General features: G+C 50.8%; 8 protein-coding genes across 8 annotated transcripts; 5 read left to right on the top strand and 3 right to left on the bottom strand.

Moving 5' to 3' along the window:
• Positions 1-121: 121 nt before the first annotated feature.
• MRS44_015761 (uncharacterized protein) lies at positions 122-3,302 on the bottom strand (the record flags this gene model as incomplete). Its single annotated transcript, XM_065619342.1, has 6 exons — positions 122-644; positions 711-927; positions 1,004-1,347; positions 1,653-1,740; positions 1,987-2,244; positions 2,282-3,302. The coding sequence occupies 6 exons, from the start codon at positions 3,300-3,302 to the stop codon at positions 122-124; spliced, it is 2,451 nt and encodes an 816-aa protein (XP_065475414.1).
• A 764-nt stretch (positions 3,303-4,066) lies between these two features.
• MRS44_015760 (uncharacterized protein) lies at positions 4,067-5,727 on the top strand (the record flags this gene model as incomplete). Its single annotated transcript, XM_046272186.2, has 5 exons — positions 4,067-4,291; positions 4,343-4,545; positions 4,603-4,919; positions 4,971-5,096; positions 5,147-5,727. The coding sequence occupies 5 exons, from the start codon at positions 4,067-4,069 to the stop codon at positions 5,725-5,727; spliced, it is 1,452 nt and encodes a 483-aa protein (XP_046130095.2).
• A 617-nt stretch (positions 5,728-6,344) lies between these two features.
• Positions 6,345-9,692, top strand: MRS44_015759 (uncharacterized protein; the record flags this gene model as incomplete). Its single annotated transcript, XM_065619341.1, has 5 exons — positions 6,345-7,310; positions 7,365-7,480; positions 7,524-7,866; positions 7,918-8,217; positions 8,274-9,692. 5 exons carry the CDS (start codon positions 6,345-6,347, stop codon positions 9,690-9,692), a joined length of 3,144 nt encoding a protein of 1,047 aa, XP_065475413.1.
• A 173-nt stretch (positions 9,693-9,865) lies between these two features.
• On the top strand, positions 9,866-12,109 carry MRS44_015758 (uncharacterized protein; the record flags this gene model as incomplete). The annotated part of the gene is made up of 6 exons (XM_065619340.1): positions 9,866-9,880; positions 10,022-10,346; positions 10,544-10,885; positions 10,946-11,151; positions 11,273-11,354; positions 11,406-12,109. The coding sequence occupies 6 exons, from the start codon at positions 9,866-9,868 to the stop codon at positions 12,107-12,109; spliced, it is 1,674 nt and encodes a 557-aa protein (XP_065475412.1).
• A 230-nt stretch (positions 12,110-12,339) lies between these two features.
• MRS44_015757 (uncharacterized protein) lies at positions 12,340-14,279 on the bottom strand (the record flags this gene model as incomplete). The annotated part of the gene is made up of 5 exons (XM_065619339.1): positions 12,340-12,947; positions 13,002-13,225; positions 13,273-13,614; positions 13,770-14,001; positions 14,105-14,279. 5 exons carry the CDS (start codon positions 14,277-14,279, stop codon positions 12,340-12,342), a joined length of 1,581 nt encoding a protein of 526 aa, XP_065475411.1.
• Positions 14,280-14,808: 529 nt separating this feature from the next.
• On the bottom strand, positions 14,809-16,466 carry MRS44_015756 (uncharacterized protein; the record flags this gene model as incomplete). The annotated part of the gene is made up of 4 exons (XM_065619338.1): positions 14,809-14,975; positions 15,028-15,192; positions 15,250-15,756; positions 15,896-16,466. The coding sequence occupies 4 exons, from the start codon at positions 16,464-16,466 to the stop codon at positions 14,809-14,811; spliced, it is 1,410 nt and encodes a 469-aa protein (XP_065475410.1).
• Positions 16,467-17,011: 545 nt separating this feature from the next.
• Positions 17,012-18,235, top strand: MRS44_015755 (uncharacterized protein; the record flags this gene model as incomplete). Its single annotated transcript, XM_046271164.2, has 1 exon — positions 17,012-18,235. The coding sequence occupies one exon, from the start codon at positions 17,012-17,014 to the stop codon at positions 18,233-18,235; it is 1,224 nt and encodes a 407-aa protein (XP_046130099.2).
• Positions 18,236-18,790: 555 nt separating this feature from the next.
• MRS44_015754 (uncharacterized protein) lies at positions 18,791-20,511 on the top strand (the record flags this gene model as incomplete). The annotated part of the gene is made up of 2 exons (XM_065619337.1): positions 18,791-19,466; positions 19,508-20,511. The coding sequence occupies 2 exons, from the start codon at positions 18,791-18,793 to the stop codon at positions 20,509-20,511; spliced, it is 1,680 nt and encodes a 559-aa protein (XP_065475409.1).

Below are 20,511 nucleotides of genomic sequence, written 5' to 3'. Positions count from 1 at the left end.
CGACCCCCCTTGACATGGCCGTCTGCCTGCCAGGGGCGATGTGAGCTCTATGCACGAGTTGGTTGTTCCTCCACACCCAGCATTCTGATCATTGCTCTAAGCCCTCGCACTTGACCAAGTTTTACTTCATGGGTCTGGGCTTTCGGCCATGGACAACAATGAACTGGAACAAAATCATCTTTCGGGACGAATCTTCCAGCGTTTCCTTGAACCTCGCAACCCACGTTTGAGCCTCACTGGGGCTGTAGTTGAGGCCACGGCGAAGAACCCGACTCGATAAAGGTTTGATCGCATCCCTTAGGAATTCATAGAAGCAGATCCCGATGTCTTTGGACTTGGGGTCTTTTGGCCAGTAACCAAGAGGGATGAGGAATTCTTGCTGACACACCTCCTTGAAACCAGACTGCTCTAGCCCGGTTCGTAGAAACCGGGGTGCATCGAGAGTGATCTCGACGGCGCCAAATGCCTGTGCGAGTGTCTGGAAGAACTCTGCTAGCGGGCCTGCGTAGGGCTTGATGATACCGCCGTCTTGGATGCATGGGTACCAGAGAAGCTCCTGAAACTCGACAAAGCCCCCGGGTTCCAACTCCCTATTATGCCACGCAAGATGATTAGCGATTGTTTTCTTAGCACTGAAGGGTGACCTATAGGTCATATGCTGTGTCATCGCTAAGGCGCGAAAAGAACCAAGAACGAAAAGCAATCCGTACCTCTTGATCCATCCCACAAAGCTCGTCCAGTCATAGACGGCCATGGTCATATTGCCACAGTGAATAGCCTCCGCAAGATAGTCGGCACGAGCAAAGACTTGCTTATAACATAAAGCAAAGTCATCCATGATGAATCTACAGTTGGGTGGAATCCATTCAGGTTGGATAGGACTCAAGTCAATCCCGATCACATCTGCAAGAGGATTTTCATCCGCCACTAAAGACCAGAGTTAGTTATGGATAATAATTGCCTTCAAGGTTCCTCCCTTGGTAAAAAGGAAGGCCTAACTCACTGTCAATCGCCCATAGTCCGATGCCTGTGCCAACGTCCAACACACGACCTTCAAAGGCCGCGGCAGAGCCGAGGAAAGCCTTCTTGTCAAGGACCAAATTGTGAATCACATGATGAAGGTCTGCTTCAGCGAGCGTCCAGGAGTCATCATTTGGCAGCATATACTCTCTAGACCCGAAGGAGGTGTAAGTATGGTCCCCTTCTAGAACCAAGTCGAAAATGATGTAGTCATCGCGATCTTCATCCATGGGATCGTAGTCAGTTGTAAGGCCTTCCATGCCATTTTCACCTTGGAAACCCGGATGATATTCATCTGAGCCCGTGGACATAGGCGATGCAAACAAACTGTCACAGTATTGGATTTTGATACCGTCATGTATGAATGACTGTGTTTTTTGCTGTTGTGGTTGATAGTTTCTTGTCATCATTGCAGAAAAGAATACAAAAAAAGAAAGAAAACTTTGAGTTAGCGAGAGTACCAGTACTTCGAGATCGGATTTGAAGGCTGTCTTCGGTTTCGGCTGGGCATCCTCAGCTTCGAGCGCGTCGCCACAATCCAGCTGCTGGAGACTATGAGTGAGACCGGTCATCATAGAGGAATCCGTGGATGCTGCCGAATGCGCCAGGCGTGTTCTTCGTTCTTGTCTTACTTTACTCTGAATTGGACGATGAACTCGCAGAAATAGTCGTTCTGCTCTCCTAATCTTGAGCGCCATCCGAGTGGTATCATGGCGAAAGCTTCTTGACACAGTTTTCATGTTCTGCAAATATCAGCCTCGAACTGGGAGATATGGGAATTGAACAATACCTGGGAATGCATCCGAATAATCCTTTCTAGACCTTTCAATGTTTCCACAGCGCTGGTCAGTGGGCCTTTAGTTCTATCAATTTCATCGGAGCCCGGAAGGCTAGTTTCCAACATTTCTGGAGACAGCTTTTTGCCCAAGCTCGACTCTTGGGATACGTCATCAAAGGAAATTTTACTGCCAGTAACCCAAGGCGAAGACTCGTCTGTCGGAAGATTATGCACGGCAATTTGCAAAGCCTCGTTAAGGGCGAGTTGTATATCCCGCAGCTCCTTCAGCATAGCAGACCGCGTCATGCCATGCTCTCCAGAGATTATCGCCTTTAGTTTGGCCTCGTTCTTTGCAATAGACAGCAGCACTTGCCTGCTGAAGCCAAGGCTAGCGCTGGGTAAACAACGAAAGCTTTGCCATAACATGCCTTTAATCTCAATGTCAGCTGTTAGACTCGCATTAATGTGACACATCCCACATACCCATAGACGACGTATCCTTGGACATCGCAGCCGGGAGAATAACCAGGAGTTCCTTCGCATAGGATGCAGCCACCGCCGCAGCGTACCCCTGCCATTGGTTGTTTTTATGAGAGTCTGCGTAGTCGCTGATGCCACGGACAACAAGACAGGGGAAGTTGGCGTCAAGGAGACCGGCTGCCTCCATTTCGAAGCAAACCGCACCTAGTTCATGGGCTAAGCGGTCACGCGTCTTTCCGTGCTTTATGATCTGATTTCCTGAGGCGATCTTGCCGTAGTGAATCTTGCAGTGCTCATCAGAACGCGCTGGCCTCGGAACAAGGCGTGAGAGGTCGCAGTAGCCACAGGGGGCACCGTTCCAATTGCTCGGTTCCCCAGCGTGGTCGTAAGCAGCTTCGAATAGCATATCCAGAAACTCAGTAGGACGGGCATACTTGTACCTCGTGGATGGATAACGCTCCAGTATCTCGGAAAGAGTATCAGGGATTCGGCTTGGTTGCAAATTGTGCCGTCCACGTAGGCTTTGGACAGCCATTGCGAGATTGTCTGGGGGCGGCCTGCCAGAACCACCTGTCCGTTCAAACTTGCCGCCTCTCACCCTCTTTCCGAGATCGTACTGCACGACTGAATTGCCAACCACGATATCGCCGAGCCGTATATCGGTATGTCTTGTGGGGACACCACCACCAATACCGACCATGAGTCCAGCCTGGATGTTGGGAAAGCTCCGGAGCATGTGGCTAGCCACTGCGGCAGCCTTGGAGGTGCCGTAACTGGGGAGGCATACCAAAACGATGTTGTGGTGTTCTATCCTGCCCAATGTGTAGGTGTTCTTATCTCCAGGACCGACAGGTAGCGTCTGGTGCTCTTCGTCGAGCATCGCTGTTGCCGCACCGAGCTCAAGTGGCAGGGCACACACCCAGCCGACCGTGTAGTCATGGTGAGACAGGGACTTCCGTTCAGCTGCGAAAGTGGTTTTCTGCGGTTTCGGAAGTGCAGCCGATTTTGCACCTTCGAGGCCCATCTGAGTCTGTGTATTCGTGATGAAAGGCCAGGCCTACCAGCCAGAGGAGTGAAAGCCCAGTAAAGACGGGATTTGAAAAGGACCTGGAGAATTATGCGAATTGGAGCTGAACATGATGGAGGGTTCACCGCCCGTGTGGGAGATCAGGCTCTCAGCGAAAGGCAGATATGCGACAAGGGTTGCCTTTTTCTCACAGGCCAGGGTCTGTATGCAGGCTTGGTCAGAATTAAGATTGTCTTTTGTGCAGGTTCTTGTACTGAGCTGAGCCACAAAGGGCTGTGGCAGGCACAATCTGTTCTTTATTCAGGTACATAGATAGCCTTATCAATTCTCTGTCTTTTCGATACGTATTGGCATATTGGATGCCGGCAAATGCCTCGGGGACTGCCTGCATCAATAGTTCAATAGTCGATGGCTGTGCATAACCACCAAAAAATGTGCCTCACGCACAACCTTACTGTGGCTGGAACGGCTGATCGGCACCCTGCAGACAATCAACGCTGGCCATGCCCTCCCTTGAGTTTCAGCTAGAGCCTGATTAGTCCCTTGCCTTGGATTCTAGGCCATAATCTCCCCATCCCGCAGCTGAGGTTGAAAATGAGCCACCTCTAGACCTCACTATTGGCTCTAGACGCCTTCAGCTGCAGCTGTGGCTGGCTCCCTCCCACGTCTGTGTCAATCAGGCTGGCGCTTAAGAAAGAGGGGAACATGAAGTCCCCTCTTTGCAATCTTGACTCTCTAATCTTTTCGGAATCACAGAAATCATGGACTCGTACGCGTACTATGGTCGGAGGGCGAGTCCCGTCAACTTGAACGCGCCGAATGACGACTATAGTCAGGACGTTGACACGTCCAAGATCGTCGTCGACGCCCCCACGTTTACGAACCTACCCGAGAGCTGCGACAAGTTTCGGATCCTGGTCATTGGAAAAGCCGGGGTAGGAAAGTCGACGATATGCTCGACCGTGTTTGGTGTGCCCCCGGAAAAGGTGAATAGCTGTCTAACATGAAACGCGCATGCGACTGACAACAGGAAACAGACAGGTGTTAGCCACCGTACCGTCGGGACGAAGAAGGAGAAAGTTTGGCACCCTATTACCTTTCCTGGCGAGAATGAGAACCTCGTTCTACACGACTCAGGTGGTTTCGAGGCCGGCGACTTGAAATGCGTCGACGAGATCCACAAGTTTATCAAGCATCGTCGAGAGCAACCCAACCTCGCAGATCAACTGCACTGCATCTGGTGAGTCCCTGCCCTCAGGCAACCCTCGTCGCCCTGGCTGACCTCTACGCGCTCCAGGTACTGCATCAGCTGCCGTTCGAACCGACCGATCGAGAGCGCCGAAAAAGAATTCTTCCTGAATGCCGATGTTGGCGACATCCCCGTCGTCGTTGTCTTTACGCAGTTTGATACCTTGGTCGATGACCATTTCTGCCAGCTACGCCGGCGTCAGCGTAATCGCGGCAAGGTAGTCGACATGGATCAGCTCGAAAGGGACGCCATGAATGCTGCCATCGCCGACTACGACTCCAACTATCGTGGACAATTCGAGAGGGAGTTCGGACGGCGGTTGCGTGTCGCCATCATTAGGCTCAGCATGCCGCAACCAGACGACGGTAAGGGAATCATGGTCTCGCTTCTCTTTCATTTGGGCTAACATGTTGTAGGCGAGCCCATGGAGACATCCGGTGTTGATTCCTTGGTCAAGGAAACGAGAGGAATGCTGCTGGAAGATGGCCTGAAGCTTCTGTGGACAGCAGCGCAGTGTCACTCGGCGGACATGAAATTGAAAGGTAAATCAGAACCGCTCGTCACTATATGCATGCATCTAACATCGACATAGAATCAATCAAACTGGGTATGGACGTCTTTTGGAAAGCAGTCGGCACTTCTTCAATCCCCTTCATCCCCTTTGTAGGTGCCACGGCCATCTACAGCGCCTTCATCAAAATCCTCAAGACCATCAACACCATTTGGGGCATTCCAAGCTGCACACCTCTTCTCCATGACTCCAAGGTCCGCAATCTCTTTCTTCAAGGCTGCTTCGACGCTTCAGCAGGAGACATTCTCGGTTCCAAATTCCTGATGGCACTCAACTTCTTCGGGCCCTTGACGGCAGCCCAGACCGCAACCATCATCCTCAAGATGATTGCAGGCATCTCTCTCATCTACGAGAAGCTGTTCTGGTACATCAAGAACCACCCTGATAGGGTTGTGAGCCCAGCCACCATCGGTCGTATGGTGACCGAGTTCAGAAGGAGCCAAGGACAAAGGAACATGTCTGCCCGCTTGACGTTTAGGATTCACCTTGGAAACTGCTACGACAAGGCGGCGTGCCTGGCTGAGCTTGAGGAGGCTGTTGAGGCGGGTCGGAGTGCGATGGGCAAGGAGGGGATGAGGAAGAAGACGATTGTTGACAAATGACGATGATACCATACCTTTCTTCTTTATGTTTGCATTCTGCTTTGAATTTGAATACGAATACCTTTGGGAACTAAACCGCTGTCTATAACTGCTTTATTCCTTTGGTCTCTAATAGATGATGCGTCAAGGAAGAACTGTAACATTCGGCGCAGAACGCCCATCGTCCTAACTATGTTCTACCACTCAAATCGACTGACTTTGCATCTTATCAGAGACAAGTGCTTTATTTGTGCTGGATAGTTCGTTTCTGACATATCAGAATATGGCACGCTTGGACATGCTGCCGTTGCACAGCATTTTGTTGTTTCCCCAGACTGTCTGAGAAAACGGGGGCTGACTTGGCATTGTGGATCGACTCGAATACCGATCATACATTCCATTGGCAGAGGATCAACTCCCTGCCAGTTTTCATGACCGGTCAGATATGTTATTGGCCAGACACTGGTCACTGATCATCCTCCCTGCAAGCCTCCCCAAACCGATCAAACATCTGATTGGGCATTGGCCGAGCACTCAGATTGAGCTCCTTTGCCTGTTCCCAAGTATAAAGTCAGCGAGGCTTCACCTTTTGCTCCGAGTTCAACTCAGTGAGCTTCTTCAAGCTCTCACATCCCACCATGGATCCGCCGGGGTGCAGCAGTGAGCCCGCAGAGCTCGATCATACTCTTCTTGACTTTGATCCCGATTCATTGTTGGATGCCTGGGTGGATGATCTTCTTGCCGCAGAAGACCATTCAGCCCAGCCAGGTGACCGACCTATCGCAATGCCTCCTGAAAACGTTTTCTCAAATATGGACACTTCTTTTGGCGGTAGTGAGCCGGCTTTGGCCACCGGTTTTGGTATGACCCGATGGATTGAATCCATAGGCTATATCGCAGCTCATGACTATATCACAGGCCCGCTGGATCATTTCCAGGCCTCTGAAATGTCCCAAGATTGTGTTACTGGACTGGGCCCCTCCACAACCAATCATGCAAGGGCTGCTACCTTCTCCATGTTTGACTCAAGCGTGTTGCAGCAGCTCTGCCCCATGGATTTTCAGTTCAGTGCCGAGGGCGACGATAACAACCCAAGTCATGTTGCAGTGCAAGACCTTTCCTTCCCATCCTGCCCAAACTCAACAGACTTGCAGGAGGCAGCGGCAAACATCAGCAGCGATGTTGTATTTCCCCTGCGAAATTCCATGGTCAGTGTCTCTGGTTTCTTTGGAGGCTTCCTTTTATGCGTCTTCTGGTCACGAATGTACGGCCCACCAAGCGCGGCTGCTAATGTTTGGTTGATCCAGCCCATTGGGAGCAGGGACTTGACGCCACAAACGCACGATACCAGGACGGCTCATAACATCCAACGCCCTGAAAACCAACTCGTTAATGCCCCAGGAGCATCTCAGAATGCTGCTCCGTCGCCTTTGGCGCCTGCAAGCATCAATCATCAAGGGCTGCGACCGAACATCGCCACAAGAAAGTTGCCTCCTAAACGCCGAGGGGGAAGACGAGGCAAACTTAGTGCATCGCAAGCGCTGAAACAAAGAGAAACAAAGCTTTCTGGCGCATGCATTCGCTGCCGAAAGTGCAGGATCGGGGTAGGTTGGTCTTGACGTGTATTAAAGCTGGATGCTAACTCTCATTAAGTGTAGTGGTGGTATTCCATGTTCTCCCTGTCTCAAGATCTTGGGGAAATCGCGAATCTGGACAACGCCCTGTATGAAAGCCCAGTTCCTGGATATCATCGAGGCCGGATCAATCTTTCCTTGTAAGATTATCCTCCAGTTTTGAGGTACTACCTAACCCACTAGCACAGCCGCGATTATGAAAGAGATAGCCTTGTTCAAGAACACAAATATTCGCTCAATGATGACGCTGATGGGCCCATTGAAAACCCTCTTGCAGCAGGAGGCAGACCAATATGTGGTTATTCAGTCAAAACCAGAGGGGCAGACAATCGCGCTCCCATGGGCTGTTGGGGGGCGCATGTTGGTATCGATTTTTGGTGACCTCCACCAAGACCCATGCAACTGGACAAGACCGAGTTTCTCGAAGGTGGCCTCGACATTGGCCGACTTCTTAAGGAGGGACGCTTCCGGACGCTTTTTTAAGCTCACTACCGAGACTGCGGAGCCTTACACACCAGAATGGGCAGTAAGAACCCCCCACGGGCCAAGATCTCCGGCGACTGATAACATTGAATAGAGGTCGATCATTGTTTTCTGCCAAAGCTCTTCGTATCGGCAACCACCCCAATCCACCATCAATAGCACTCTTCCCCAATTCCCTAAGGACGACGCAGGGAGGCTGACAAGCAGTCTCGTATCCTGGACAGGTTGGGTGACCTCACGATATTTTGAACTTTATTTGTTCCGCTACCTTCAAGTGCTCTCCAACGATACCTCTTTTGACTCGGTCGAGGATCAAAAGTCGTACATCATGTGCCTTGTCGACACCTTGCTGCTCTCAGCGTTCTGCCCACAGTCCATACACAAGGATTCCATGGTAAGACATCCCTCTCTCGACTGCTGGCTCCATCCTGTTAATAACATGATGTGCAGGACGAGAAAGATCCAAGGACTGTATCTCTGTATCGTGACGTTTTTGATCGCCAAAGTCGCGTCCATTCTGCCCTCTGGGTTTATTGCTCTGTCGCCATTCGAGGGCTCCCAGCCTGGTCCAGCATATGGGACACGATCGGGCAGCGGTGGCCATTGCTTCAGGGTGAAACCATGGCTCAACTGTTCCAAAATGATCTGGCAGCTTTTAACGCTAGTCTAGCGGACAACTACAGATCCGCTTACAATTCTCTTCGCCACTTCGAAGACTATGGTAGCCTCTTGTCCACCATGAATCCGATCCTTCATGAAGAATTCGATGACGAAACAGAGAATGAAGTATTCTTGCACGACGGCAGACTCTTGCAATTATACAGACTCGGGTGCACGAATAAGCTGGATCAATGGATAGGAGTTTATGATCAACAGACAACGGGTGGTGTCTTGACTGCGCAAACGGCCAGTCAAAAAAGAGTCGCTTCAACCCGCGCATTTGCAGCATTGGCAATCATTGATTGGAGACGGAGGCCTATTCACGCCTGGAACCCAAAGAGGCCTATTGAAGCTGGCTCGGATTTTCTCGAATCTTTCATTCGAAAGGTGCTCGAGCGGCTCGTGAGCATCGATCTTTATGACGAATGTACCGAGCTGTGCCCAGCCGGGACACCACTAGAAGAATTCTTCACGAGTAAAACTGCCAAGAAGGGTACAAGCACAGCCATGCAGATGTACAACGATCGTGTTCAATGTCTCATTCGAAGGGGCCGCAGGTGGCGTGAACTTAAGGACATGGTGGGATTGGGGGTTGTTCTGATACACGACCCCTTGAGACACTTCCGAAGCGATTTACAGACATTTTACATCCCCTCAATCGTCGAGGACGGAACCGAACGTCAGTTCACACGCCTCAAAGAAATCATCCCTACAAGGCTACAGTGGCTAGCTGAGGTATGCATCAAGCTTCGTGGCCTTGTTCCTATGCTCGTGGCTGCATCGACAGCGGAGCGAGAAAACGCAACCGTCATTCGAGACCAAATGCAGGCAATGATTATTACAGCCTTTGGAAGTCGCTCGTCAGTTGAGGAGGCTTTGCTAAGCAGCTGGGCCCAGCAAGATCTTTTCCCACGGGGATTGGCCGAATTACTCCGGCCAGAGGCGGCAACTATTCCACTTGATATCAAGGTGGGTATGTCTTTATGTCTTCTAAACGAGCTGGATACCAAGGAAGGTTGGAAACCAGGCACTTGGATTGACTTTGAGATGATGGAGGATGTGTGTCACGAAGCAGAGGGCATCATGGAACGAGATTGTTCAACTCTGGATTCCGGAAGTCGAAGGGAGCTGAGAGTTTGGTCCCATAAGGTGCTCGATTTTATTCGCAATTGCCCTCCTGTTGACATGGACTCACAAGCGTCTGGCTGAAGGCCAATGCTCGCAGATCTACATACGACCTAGCAGATGAGATCTACTAGCTTTTATTAGTCTTTCTGTTTTGCTGTCATGAGAATGTTGCTATCTGTGAGAATCAGATATAAATCGTGGACCACGCCCATCTTTGCCTTTGAAGCGACTCTCGCGCGATGTGGGGGTCCAATATGGCTACGATATCCGTACGTGATACGTGATGGGATAACTGAGCCAAGAGATAATATCTAGATACCTACCATATCCTCTCAAACAAATTGGCACAATATCCAGGAGACGACCAGAATCTCTGCCCACGATGTCGGAATATCGAACTAGATGGGCAGACTAGGGATTATTTTGAGACCTGGCACATCTATCTTGGAGAGATCCTGGTCATTATCAACACACAAGACTGCTCTTTGTGTCGGGCTATCACAAGGGCTTTATCGCCAGTTCTGAGACCCGATGTTCTTGCATTTGCTAGGAACGAGGACAATCTCATTCACCTGACTGCCGCCCCAGGCTCTCGCGAAGCTGCCCTCTGTCTCGTCTTCTGGAACACGACACGAAGTGGGAGGTTGAAGGACCTGGAGCCGATCTCGTGGGTGAACAGGGAGAACAGGGCTGAAGGTAATTTCTTACGAATCGAAGACACTTTCCTGGAGAAGAGTAAGATCTTTAACTCGACATTTTATAAGCTATCCCGTCCAGCCAAGGAGCTAAAGCAGGGGCCTGCGACGTCGAAAAGATGCGGCACTAATTGCGACGATGCCTAGACCAGCATGGTCGCGACTGCAATCAAAATCGCCACGAGCCTCTCCAGTTGCCCTCTTCACCAACTTCGCCAACGCCAAACAAATGACCAGAGAGTTTTCGAGTCATCGATGTGGAGCAGCTCCAAATCATTCCCGCTCCGCCTGGCTGTGCTTACCTCACCCTCTCCTACGTCTGGGACCATGCCAACATAAACCCCTTCGCGCAATCTAGAGTCGCTACGTTCCCAGACTTTTGCAAACCACAGGGTCTGTCTCTATCAAGACTACCACAAACCATTGCCGACGCTCTTGTCGTTTGTCGCAGACTGGGCGAGCGGTACCTCTGGGTCGACGCACTGTGCATTATCCAAGATGATCCAGCTGACGTGGCGGCTCAAGTGACGCGCATGGGCGAGATATACAGCCTTGCCACAGCTACGATAGTTGCAGCATGTGGATCTAACGCCAGCAAAGGGCTCACCTGTCTACGAACTCGAGACCCGCCCTAGGCAGTATGCTCCGTTCGAGGTATTCAGTACGTCGCCAACGAACCACCACTTGACCAAGCCATCAAAGACACATTATGGTACACACGCGGTTGGGCATACCAAGAGTACCTCCTTTCCAAGAGACTTATCGTCTTCACATCGCCGCAGGTCTTCTTTATATGCGGTGAAGATACCTGCCCTGAAGACACCGTCTTCCACCCCTCAGGCTGGGTGAGAATACGAGCGTTCTCTCCATCACCATTTGGTCTCTTGGGATGCACCTGGTGGCTCTTTTGCTGGCTCGACCTGGAAGCTGTATACCGACACAGTAGCAGGCTGTACGAAGCGGCAGCTAACATTCGCTTCGGACCGCTTGCCCGCCATCTCAGGAATCCTACGTACCTTTGGGCTCTGCACCGATGATAGATTCCTATGTGGGCTGCCGGCAAAGCAGTTCCCTTGTGCACTTCTGTGGCAACCTTCAGGGGAGTCAGCAAGGTCAGAGATGTGCCCCAGTTTGTCGTGGGCCGGCTGGACAGGACATGTTCTTCACCCGGCAGACCAGGCGGCGTCTGAATTTAATGATTCGCGGTCACCATTCGTGTCTGCGTTGCAAAATTTGCGGTTCCTGGGGGCCGACGGCGTCGAGACTCCCATCGACCAGAAACCGAGAAACAGCGAAGTCCCGAGCTGGTTTGATATCTATAGGCCACCAAATGAGAGCCAAGACGAAAAAAACAAGGCTGACCCACACGAAATTGCAGCGGGAGCAGAACCTGCTACCGATGTGGCGGCCACTGATCTACAGTCAGGCCATCTCCTATTCACCGGAAACACAGCGCGGCTCTCCATCGTCCCGGATCCCGACGCTCCCGCCCCGACGACTGCCCCAGGTCTTCATAGATACCGAATCCAGCGCGGGGCAAGTTGGGTCGGCACCATATACCTCACAGCAACGCAAGCCGCTTCCTATCCTGCCCGCACTGATGACCTTGAGTTCCTGCTTCTCACACACTGCACCGTAGAAAACTACAACCTCGTCTATTTTTTGCTCGACGGTTTTGGTGATTGGGATTGGGCGGACGAGAACCCAGCCATCTTCGACGCCAAGTTCTATGAGAAGGCGAGGAGCAACGAGAAGAAGCCCCAACTCTGCGATGGTTTCAGGGCCCGTGATGAAAGTAGCTAGCACAGGGGTTATAGGTGGCTAGTGTCGCTTGAGATAATGAAAGAGAATTCGGTGCTGGCATAATAGGCTCTAGCAACCCGGTTCTGAATTGGCATCCATCACTCTAGGCATATCGATAACATATGAAAGGGGAAGGGGAAGATGGGTCAAGTCAAATAACTTCTGAGGGCGACAGTTTATACCCGATTGTGGAACCGAGCTGGATTATATAGAGCGACTTGTGTCTGTGCCTACATAGACGTATCGGTATCTGACTGTATCTGGCCCCATTGCGGCCAAGTATCTAGGTCTCCATCCATGATAAACATCTCCGACCCAATGAAATCGGGATACAGGAAAGAGATATCGCTTGGGAGAGAAATATCTCCGAACGGGAAAACGACAGTGTTGTCTCCGGCTAAAGAGCCATTTGCTGTCAGTGCAAGAGGCTGAAAATTTGGTCGAAGTTTCTTAAACTGGGCTGAAACGATATCGCCCAAGATATGGGCGGCATGGCATGGCAGGCCAATGGTTTTGAGCCAGTTGATAAGATTGAATATGAGGTTGTCAATACTGGAGATATCAAAGTTGGCTGCTCGTAGCTTTGATTCGTAGGTGCGGACGATGCGGCATAGCGTGAGGGCCGAGAATGTGACGATGTGGTATATGTGATCTGTCAAATGCCGAGTACGTTCATCAGCTTTATCAACAGCTAGATTGATGACAGCTTTGGAATGCCGGATCATGTCTTCAAGGATGGAATTGTGCATAACGGATTTGGGTGACTTGAGTGATTGGTAATAGGTCAGAAGATGGGCAAAATGGAAGCCCATCTGGAGGAACTGAGACCGAGGTCCGTCTTGACCAAGTGAGTTAACAAGATTGCCCGAATTTTGGTCAGAGATAAACGTACGATATAAACCTGTCCACTCTCGCTGCCAGCTCTGGAGACCGAGCTTGGTGTCTTCTAAGTCTATTTGAGGACGACCACATTTGTTGTAGATGATCCAGTATAATTCAACCTCGGCTACCATTCTTGATTCATAATTAGTGATCCCATCGAACTTGACAAGCTCGAGGCAGCGACTAATCTGAGTCTGGTTCAATAGTGAGTGTCGGCGAGTACCAACGCAGTATCTACAAAGATCAGTAATTGCCTCTAGGGAGGCTTCGGCGTCGCTTACTGGAGATGAGCAACACAGAGATGATTCCACAAGCACCAAGAGTCGAATTGCAGTCGACTAGGTCCCGACAATGACCCCGTTCTGTGGAGCTCTGAGAAAAGCGGACTTGCCAGGGCTTGTTGTAAAGCATACCCGGTCAGCAACCAGCTATCAATGCTCAACGGTACCTGGCCGATAGTTGTGGACCATAAGCTCAACACAAGGGCAGCTTGAAAAAACTCGATTGTTTGAGGGACCTCCAGCAGTGATGACGCGACGAGGCGTTTTGCTTCTTCGAATAACCGGGGGGCTAGCTTGTCCGCTAGTTCTTGAGTTGTGTGCCTGACTGCGATCAAGAAGATGCTACAGAGTAGTAGCGGAGACTTTTTCACTTGCAGCAGAAGGGTCTCCGTTGACACGTCTTCTGGAAGCCGGACCCATCGATTGTAGTGAAAGTGAAACCTAATTTCTCAGATTAGCTCTTGCAGGTTCTCACATGCAAGTTGACCTAGGCTTACAGTTCTAGGAGGGAGTGGGCCGTCGATAAGGGCACGAGTCCTGATGAGATGACGTCGGATTGAAAGACAGGATGAACAGTCTGTTCTGGCGAGTGTACACCAGCGTCTGTGGCAGCGTCTCTGATCAAAAACACTGGTGCTGGATCCAGATCAGGGGCGGTAACGGATTCGCTCGATCTGATTGGACGTTGCGTCTTGTTTGAGGCACCGCCGAGCTGATCAAGTTGAGAATCTAGTCGATCTACCAGAGCCCCAACAGTTCTCTCCAATCGTTCAAGTCTAGTTCTCAGTATCAATGACTCATGTTCGCCCACTGAAATTTTAATCAACTGCACCTTTCATCAATGGAGCTCGCTGGACGTGAGTTTTCTGGAGCTTCGCCAGGGTCTTGCCTTCTGTGAGTCCCAATTGGCCAACGAGATGGCCTATAAGTGTTCCGACAGTCCAGAGAGCACGGTTGGGATAGCGTTCTGCATCGAAGGCAAGTACCCTTGGAATCGTCCGAGGCATAGCAGCGAGTTTTGTATTTGCGACAAAGGTCACATGCCTTTGAGGCTCTGCCGGATCGCAATGGAGGCATTTCGCATTGTTTGTAAGTTGTGACGGGGCGGAAGTAGCATTTGGCTTGTTGATGGTAGTTGAGCGATTGCGATCTTTCAAGAGATATGTCGTGCTCATTGATCACGTGGTCGCTAGAGATAAGGAGATCTTAGCCTAGGTACCTACGGCCGCAGATTGTACACCAAGATACCGAGGCGCTGGTTAACTTTGCGCTAACGAACTGATAAGAGATCCATGAGATTCGGGATTCGCCGAGGCGATCTTGAGCCACGGTCACCCAACTCAAGCATGAGGAGCGAGTTTCAGGAAGTAAAGGAATAACTGAAGCTATCAATTAATCGAGAATGCCTATACTATCGATCAAGTACCTGTGAAAATGTTTGACCTAAAATTGAAAACGGCCTCTGTCGGGTACTGCTTAAATTTCCATCACTGTGCCACATCCACTGACCCAACTTGATATACTTAGCACGATTGTCTATTTCTCGCCCAATTCCTCAGCGGGAGCAACTCGAAACTCAGACTCAACACCAGCGTCGCCATGATCAAACAACCTGTAAAGCAACTTCCAGACAAGGATCACAACTGCTGCAGCGATGGCGCACCCAGCAGCGATGCTCAATCCACGAGTGTATCGAGGGGCGTCTAAACATGTCAGAAGAGCTTTCAGAAACGCTGTGGGTCGGAGATATCTCACCTTGTGCCCGAAAGAGCTGGTTTCCAGGAAAATTGGCAAGTTGGATGCTCATCACATAAGCGGCCAGGGCGACAGGGCGCTTGTAGTCTTGCATTTTCGTCGTGAGCCAGGCTGCACTGATTGCCTGCGCGCAGCCCATGCCCATTTGAGTCCAAACAACTCCTCCTGCAGAGAATAACGATCAATACTTGCGTTTTAGATTCAGATAGAAGGATTTCTTACCGTAAAGCGTCCATTTACTGACGTTGTCGGGTGCCAATGCCAGCCAGAGCAAGCCAGCTGCACCCCAAAGATATCCCACCGCAATGTGGAACCCCCGCTCACGGAACTTGTCACTGCTGAACGCCAGAGATACCGACCATATCAGGGCGCAGGCACTTCCAACAGAGTTGAGTCCGTTCGCCTGGAGGGAAGTGAATCCCAGAGACTTGATGATGGACGGAGCGTAGGTATTCATCGGTGAAATCATGACCATGGAGAGCAGGGCGGCCACAAGATGGCCATACAATCTCCAATCCATGAACGTTTCGAGTATGTGGGAAGGCAGCACTGGTTTTCCGTATCGAAGAGCTTTGGTAGGATCGTTGCGGATGACGCGGGTGACGAGGATCGATGCTTCTCGTTCGGTGAAGATGTTGAAGGATTTGCCAAAGAAGGACTTGGGTTTCGCCGCAGAGTGAGGGAAGTACAGATAGGCCATGACTCCCAGGAAGCAAGTGAGGACGCCCTCTGTGAGTTATTAGTATCAGAGAAAAATACCGGAGAGATCTTGTAGACTTGCCGATTAGGAACAGCCACTGCCATCCTTGGAGACCGCCTCTTCCTCTAAGAGACAGCAGGCCGATGGAAAGGGGTCCACCGAGAGCACCCGCGAAACTGTTTGAAGCCCAGAAAATTGCGTATCGCAGTGCAAGCTCGTTGTTGGTATAGTATTTCGAAATGTAGAGAGCAAAGCCGGGGATGTATCCACCTTCGAGAGCTCCCACAAAGAACCGAGCGACGCAAAGTTCAGTTGCATTCTTTAGGAACATCTGAGACCATGTTGCAATGCCCCACAGGAACATTGTAATCGGGAGGAACCTCTCTGGGCCCATGTACCTGCTGATCAAATTAAAGGGCAGCTCAGTAACGATGAAGCCCACGGTGAATAGCGTCTGGGCCAGATTGATGTCCGAGTTGCCAATGTTGATGTCCTCTCGAAGAGTGTCGGTCAAGGCATTGCCGATGTTGGTGCGGTCAAATTGAAGGAAGCAGAAGCATAAGACGATGAAGGGGAGAATGCAAAAGTCCACTTTGAGCAATGCTCTCCTTGTTTCGCCGGATTTGATGTTGATGGTGGCATCGTAGCCGGGCACATTGATGGCTTCATCCGTAATGATGTCGCCGTGCTCAGACGTTTGATGCAACATTGGATTGCTCTTTTCAGAAACAGAAGACATATTTTCAGCGAGATTCAAAGAGTAGATCGCCTGTTCAAAAGATTGGGCGCTGGCTGCTGCTCTACATTTTCTTCTTACTGGGCTACTGGCAGATTTATAACTGGATGTTTTAGAGATGCTATTGCGAGGGTGCAAATCAAGCCATGAATTGACATCGCGACGATAATGGCGTGCTGGCCATGGTTCGCCTATGAGAAGGCCTTATCAAGCTTATCATCCTGGCGCCCTGAAGTTGGTGCCGACGGGATCTTATCAGGCCGACGGCATGCCGACGGTAAACCGGCGGGATGCCCCGGGATGCCGTCGGGACACTGATAACCTACCAAGCAGGGTGAATTGCGCAAGAAATCTTCTTAAAAAATATCCCTTTGATCAAATTAATCACAGGCTCTAGAAAGGAGTACAAGTACAGCAGAATCCCGTAGGAGCGATTTAAAAAGCACCTTTTTGCTTAGCTTGGATAAAACACCCATCTCCCATACGCCGCATCTTTACACCCCAACATCCCTATTGAACTCAACTTCGCCCAAGTTTTCGTTTCTCAAATGGAGCAAAACACGCTCAAAAGAAGAGGTGTCGGGCTCACTGGCGTCGACAAACAACGATCCTTTGGCGGCTACACACTGTTTTGCCCCCTGACCACCGACACAGCCCATCTGGTCGACATCGATGGAAACGAAGTTCATTCATGGAAGCTACCCGGCAGAATCGGTCGCCATGCTAGGATTCTCCCCAATGGAAACCTCGCCGTCAATACACTCCGACCTGCTCCAAAGCAGACAACCAGCGATGGAGGCCCATTTCCTTTCCCCTTCTTCAACAAGTACGGTGGTGGAGTCATGAGTGAGCTTGATCCCGACGGCAAAGTTGTCCGTCAGTTTACTGATCCTCTGGGTCATCATGATCAATACCACTATGGTGATGGTCGTATCCTGTACACCAGCCTTGAGGCTCTCTCCCTAAAAGAGTCAGCCAAGGTGGTTGGTGGAGTACCTGGGACAGAGATTGATGGTATTACTTACGCGGACACCATCAATGAGGTTGATGAAAAGGGGAACCTACTCTGGCACTGGAAAGTGTCTGAGCGGTTACCTCGAGATGAATTTCCTCTTCAGCCTCACTACACTCGCGAGCACTATCCTCTGATCAACTCGGTGCTCCCCATGCGAGACGGGAAACACATTCTCGCATCCATGCGGTCTGTCTCTGCTGTCGTCATCATCGAGATATCCACAGGGGACATCGTCTGGAAACTCGGACCAGAAGTCCTCGCGCAGCAGCACAACGCTACTGAGCTGGAGAACGGCAACATTCTCATCTTTGACAACGGTGCGTTTCGCAACGGCGAGTCAATCACCTACACCCGTGCTATCGAGGTAGACAGGACAACAAAGGAGATTGTCTGGGAGTATCGAGATCGCTCGCAGATGCTCTACTTCTTTACTCCCTTCATGGGCAGCGCTCAGAGACTCGCCAACGGCAACACTTTGCTGTGCGAAAGTGGCTTTGGACGGGTCTTTGAAGTCACCAAGGATGGATATATCTGCTGGGAGTACATCAACCCGCACTTTTACCCATATCCTGATGAAGTGACTGCAAGGATATTTCCGGGAGAGTCAAATGCTCTGTTTCGCGCGTATCGGTACTCGGAAGAAGAGATTCCCTGGCTTAGGAAGAAGCTGGCAGGGTCAAAGGGGGCAGAGAAGGGGGTCGATGAAGGAAAGGAGGGCGCATCGGGAGTGCTGGGTAGTATTTGCCGGCAGCAGTAGCAAGTTGACAAGATTCCAATCGCGATCCTTTTGAACATACATGATGAGAACTGTTTCACAATATCGCCCATCGATTAAGCTAACAAAGACGCCATGTAAACCTCAATACAATCCGTCCCTGCCAAACCCCAGAAAGAAGAACAGGCATAATTATCTACTGGCCAGCACAGACGGCAGCAAACGAATACGAGCTTGATGCCTACGGCGACTACCTAGTTGGTCTTAGTCTCTTGACTTCCCTTGAGAGAAAAAGTTCAAAGTCAAAACCCACGTCAACTCTGCCCGAAAGAGGCATTCGTACCGTTTTTCATCCGGCGTCATTTCTTAACGGCTCCACAGTTGCAGGCACGGCTCAAACTTAGCTTATCACAACCTCAGCGTTCAAAGTTAATATTTAAGGCTATTCTACTCCTGCTTGCCTTTCGTGAATGGATCGATCGCGTTGTAAACACCGTCGACTGGTACCTTGCTCAGTTTCTCCTTGTTCCCTCCACGTCCCTCTCTTGGCAGCATCATACATATCATCTATCTCTCAATACGCCCTTCAACAGCAACATGGCTGACGAACCTTACCCCTGGGAAGCAACACATATCGTCGCCGCTGCCGCCGGTGATGTTGCAAAACTACAACAAGAGCTAGACAAAGGGGTGGATTTGAACGACACTGATCACGAATATGACCAAACCCCATTGTTCTGGGCTGCTGAGAAAGGACATGACGATGTTGTGCAGCTGCTCATAAGATACAGCGCTGATGTCAACGTCATTGAGCCTAATATTGGTAAAACGCCCCTGTTGGCGGCCACTGCCAATGGTCATGAAGCCGTGGCAAGGCAACTAATTGAGGCGGGCGCCCATGTCAACACCAGGGATGCAAGTTGCGAGACACCCTTGATCGTGGCGGCGAAATATGGCAGCATCTCGTTGGTGGAGCTCTTGTTAAATGCAGGAGCCGAAATTGATGCCAAAGGATGGCATTATGGCCAGGCCGCCTTGTCTCTTGCAGCAGCGAATGGACACAGAGACATTGTCGAGTTTTTACTTCAGAACAACGCTGCGACAGATATCGTTGACGACACTGGTCGAAAAGCCCTAGCATGGGCTATCGAGGAGGGACATGATGATATTTTTGAGATTCTGGCAAACCAAGAGGCAGATGCGGGTTCGACAGGCGCCGCTGGAGAGGGCTTGACAAGTGAAACGCTCTTTTCCGCTTATCCCAATGTCAGCGGTGGCTCCAATGAAGACCGTCTCGAATGGGCTTTTAAAAAGGATACGTCTCGGTTGTTGAGGAGATTCTGGAGCAGGCTGTCGACCTGGAGCACAGAGACGAGACTGGAAGGACACCTCTCGTACTCGCTGCGTCAGAAGGGCATGTCGAGCTAGTCAAACTTCTCCTCGAGAAGGATGTCGAAGTGGACCCTAAAGACGAGGAAGGGCGGACTCCTCTCTCATATGCAGCCGAAAATGGGCATATGGAAGCTGTAACTCTTCTCTTGGGTAACGGGGCTGATTTTCATTCTGAAGATGAGCAAGAGATTACCCCGCTGACAGTTGCGGCTTTGAGAGGGCACGAGGCGATTGTGTCTCTTCTACTGGAGAAAGGGGCTGACCCAAATCATTGGGACAGCAATGGGTTTTCGCCGCTATTACATGCCGCCTTTGGGGGACATGCAGAGATAGTGTCCATGCTATTGGGGAGGGGTGTAGACCCCAACACTCGAGACAAGGAGGAAGGCAAGAGTGCTCTGGCCTGGGCAGCTAGTGGTGGTCACTTGGAGGTACTCAAATTGCTACTGGCGAGAAACGTTTCCCCGAACGACGAAGAAACCGACCAGTCTCCCCTTGCTCTGGCATTGGACAATGCAATCGACACAGAGGATTATTCATCTGTCAAGCTACTCCTAGAACACGGCGCACAGCCTTTCTCAGAAGTGTACTGGGATAACGTTCCACCCTTGGATGTCGCAGTGTCAAACGGTCTTGATGAGATAGTGGAGCTTTTCCTCAAGGTCGAGCCTGCTTCAAGCAAAGCCAAGCAAGAACATGTCCGAAAAGCTATCTGTCAGGCTGTGGAGATGGACAGAAAGAACTTGCTTGATTTGCTGTTTGAGCACTATGCCCCCGAAGACCCAGATGCTGAAACGCCGCTGCAATGGGCAAAAGGCAAATGCTGCGGGGCTGAGGAGGCTGTCCGCCTCCTGAAGCCATACTTTCCAAATGAGGTGGAGCATACCGACAACAAGAAGAGGAAGAATACTCAGGATCACGATTAG

The sequence above is a fragment of the Fusarium solani genome (assembly GCF_023522795.1).
Source record: "Fusarium solani strain SB1 chromosome Unknown bctg00000011, whole genome shotgun sequence".
Taxonomy (NCBI): domain Eukaryota; kingdom Fungi; phylum Ascomycota; class Sordariomycetes; order Hypocreales; family Nectriaceae; genus Fusarium; species Fusarium solani.
The sequence above is the reverse complement of the archived record's forward strand: the minus strand, read 5'-3'. Positions and strand labels throughout refer to the sequence as shown.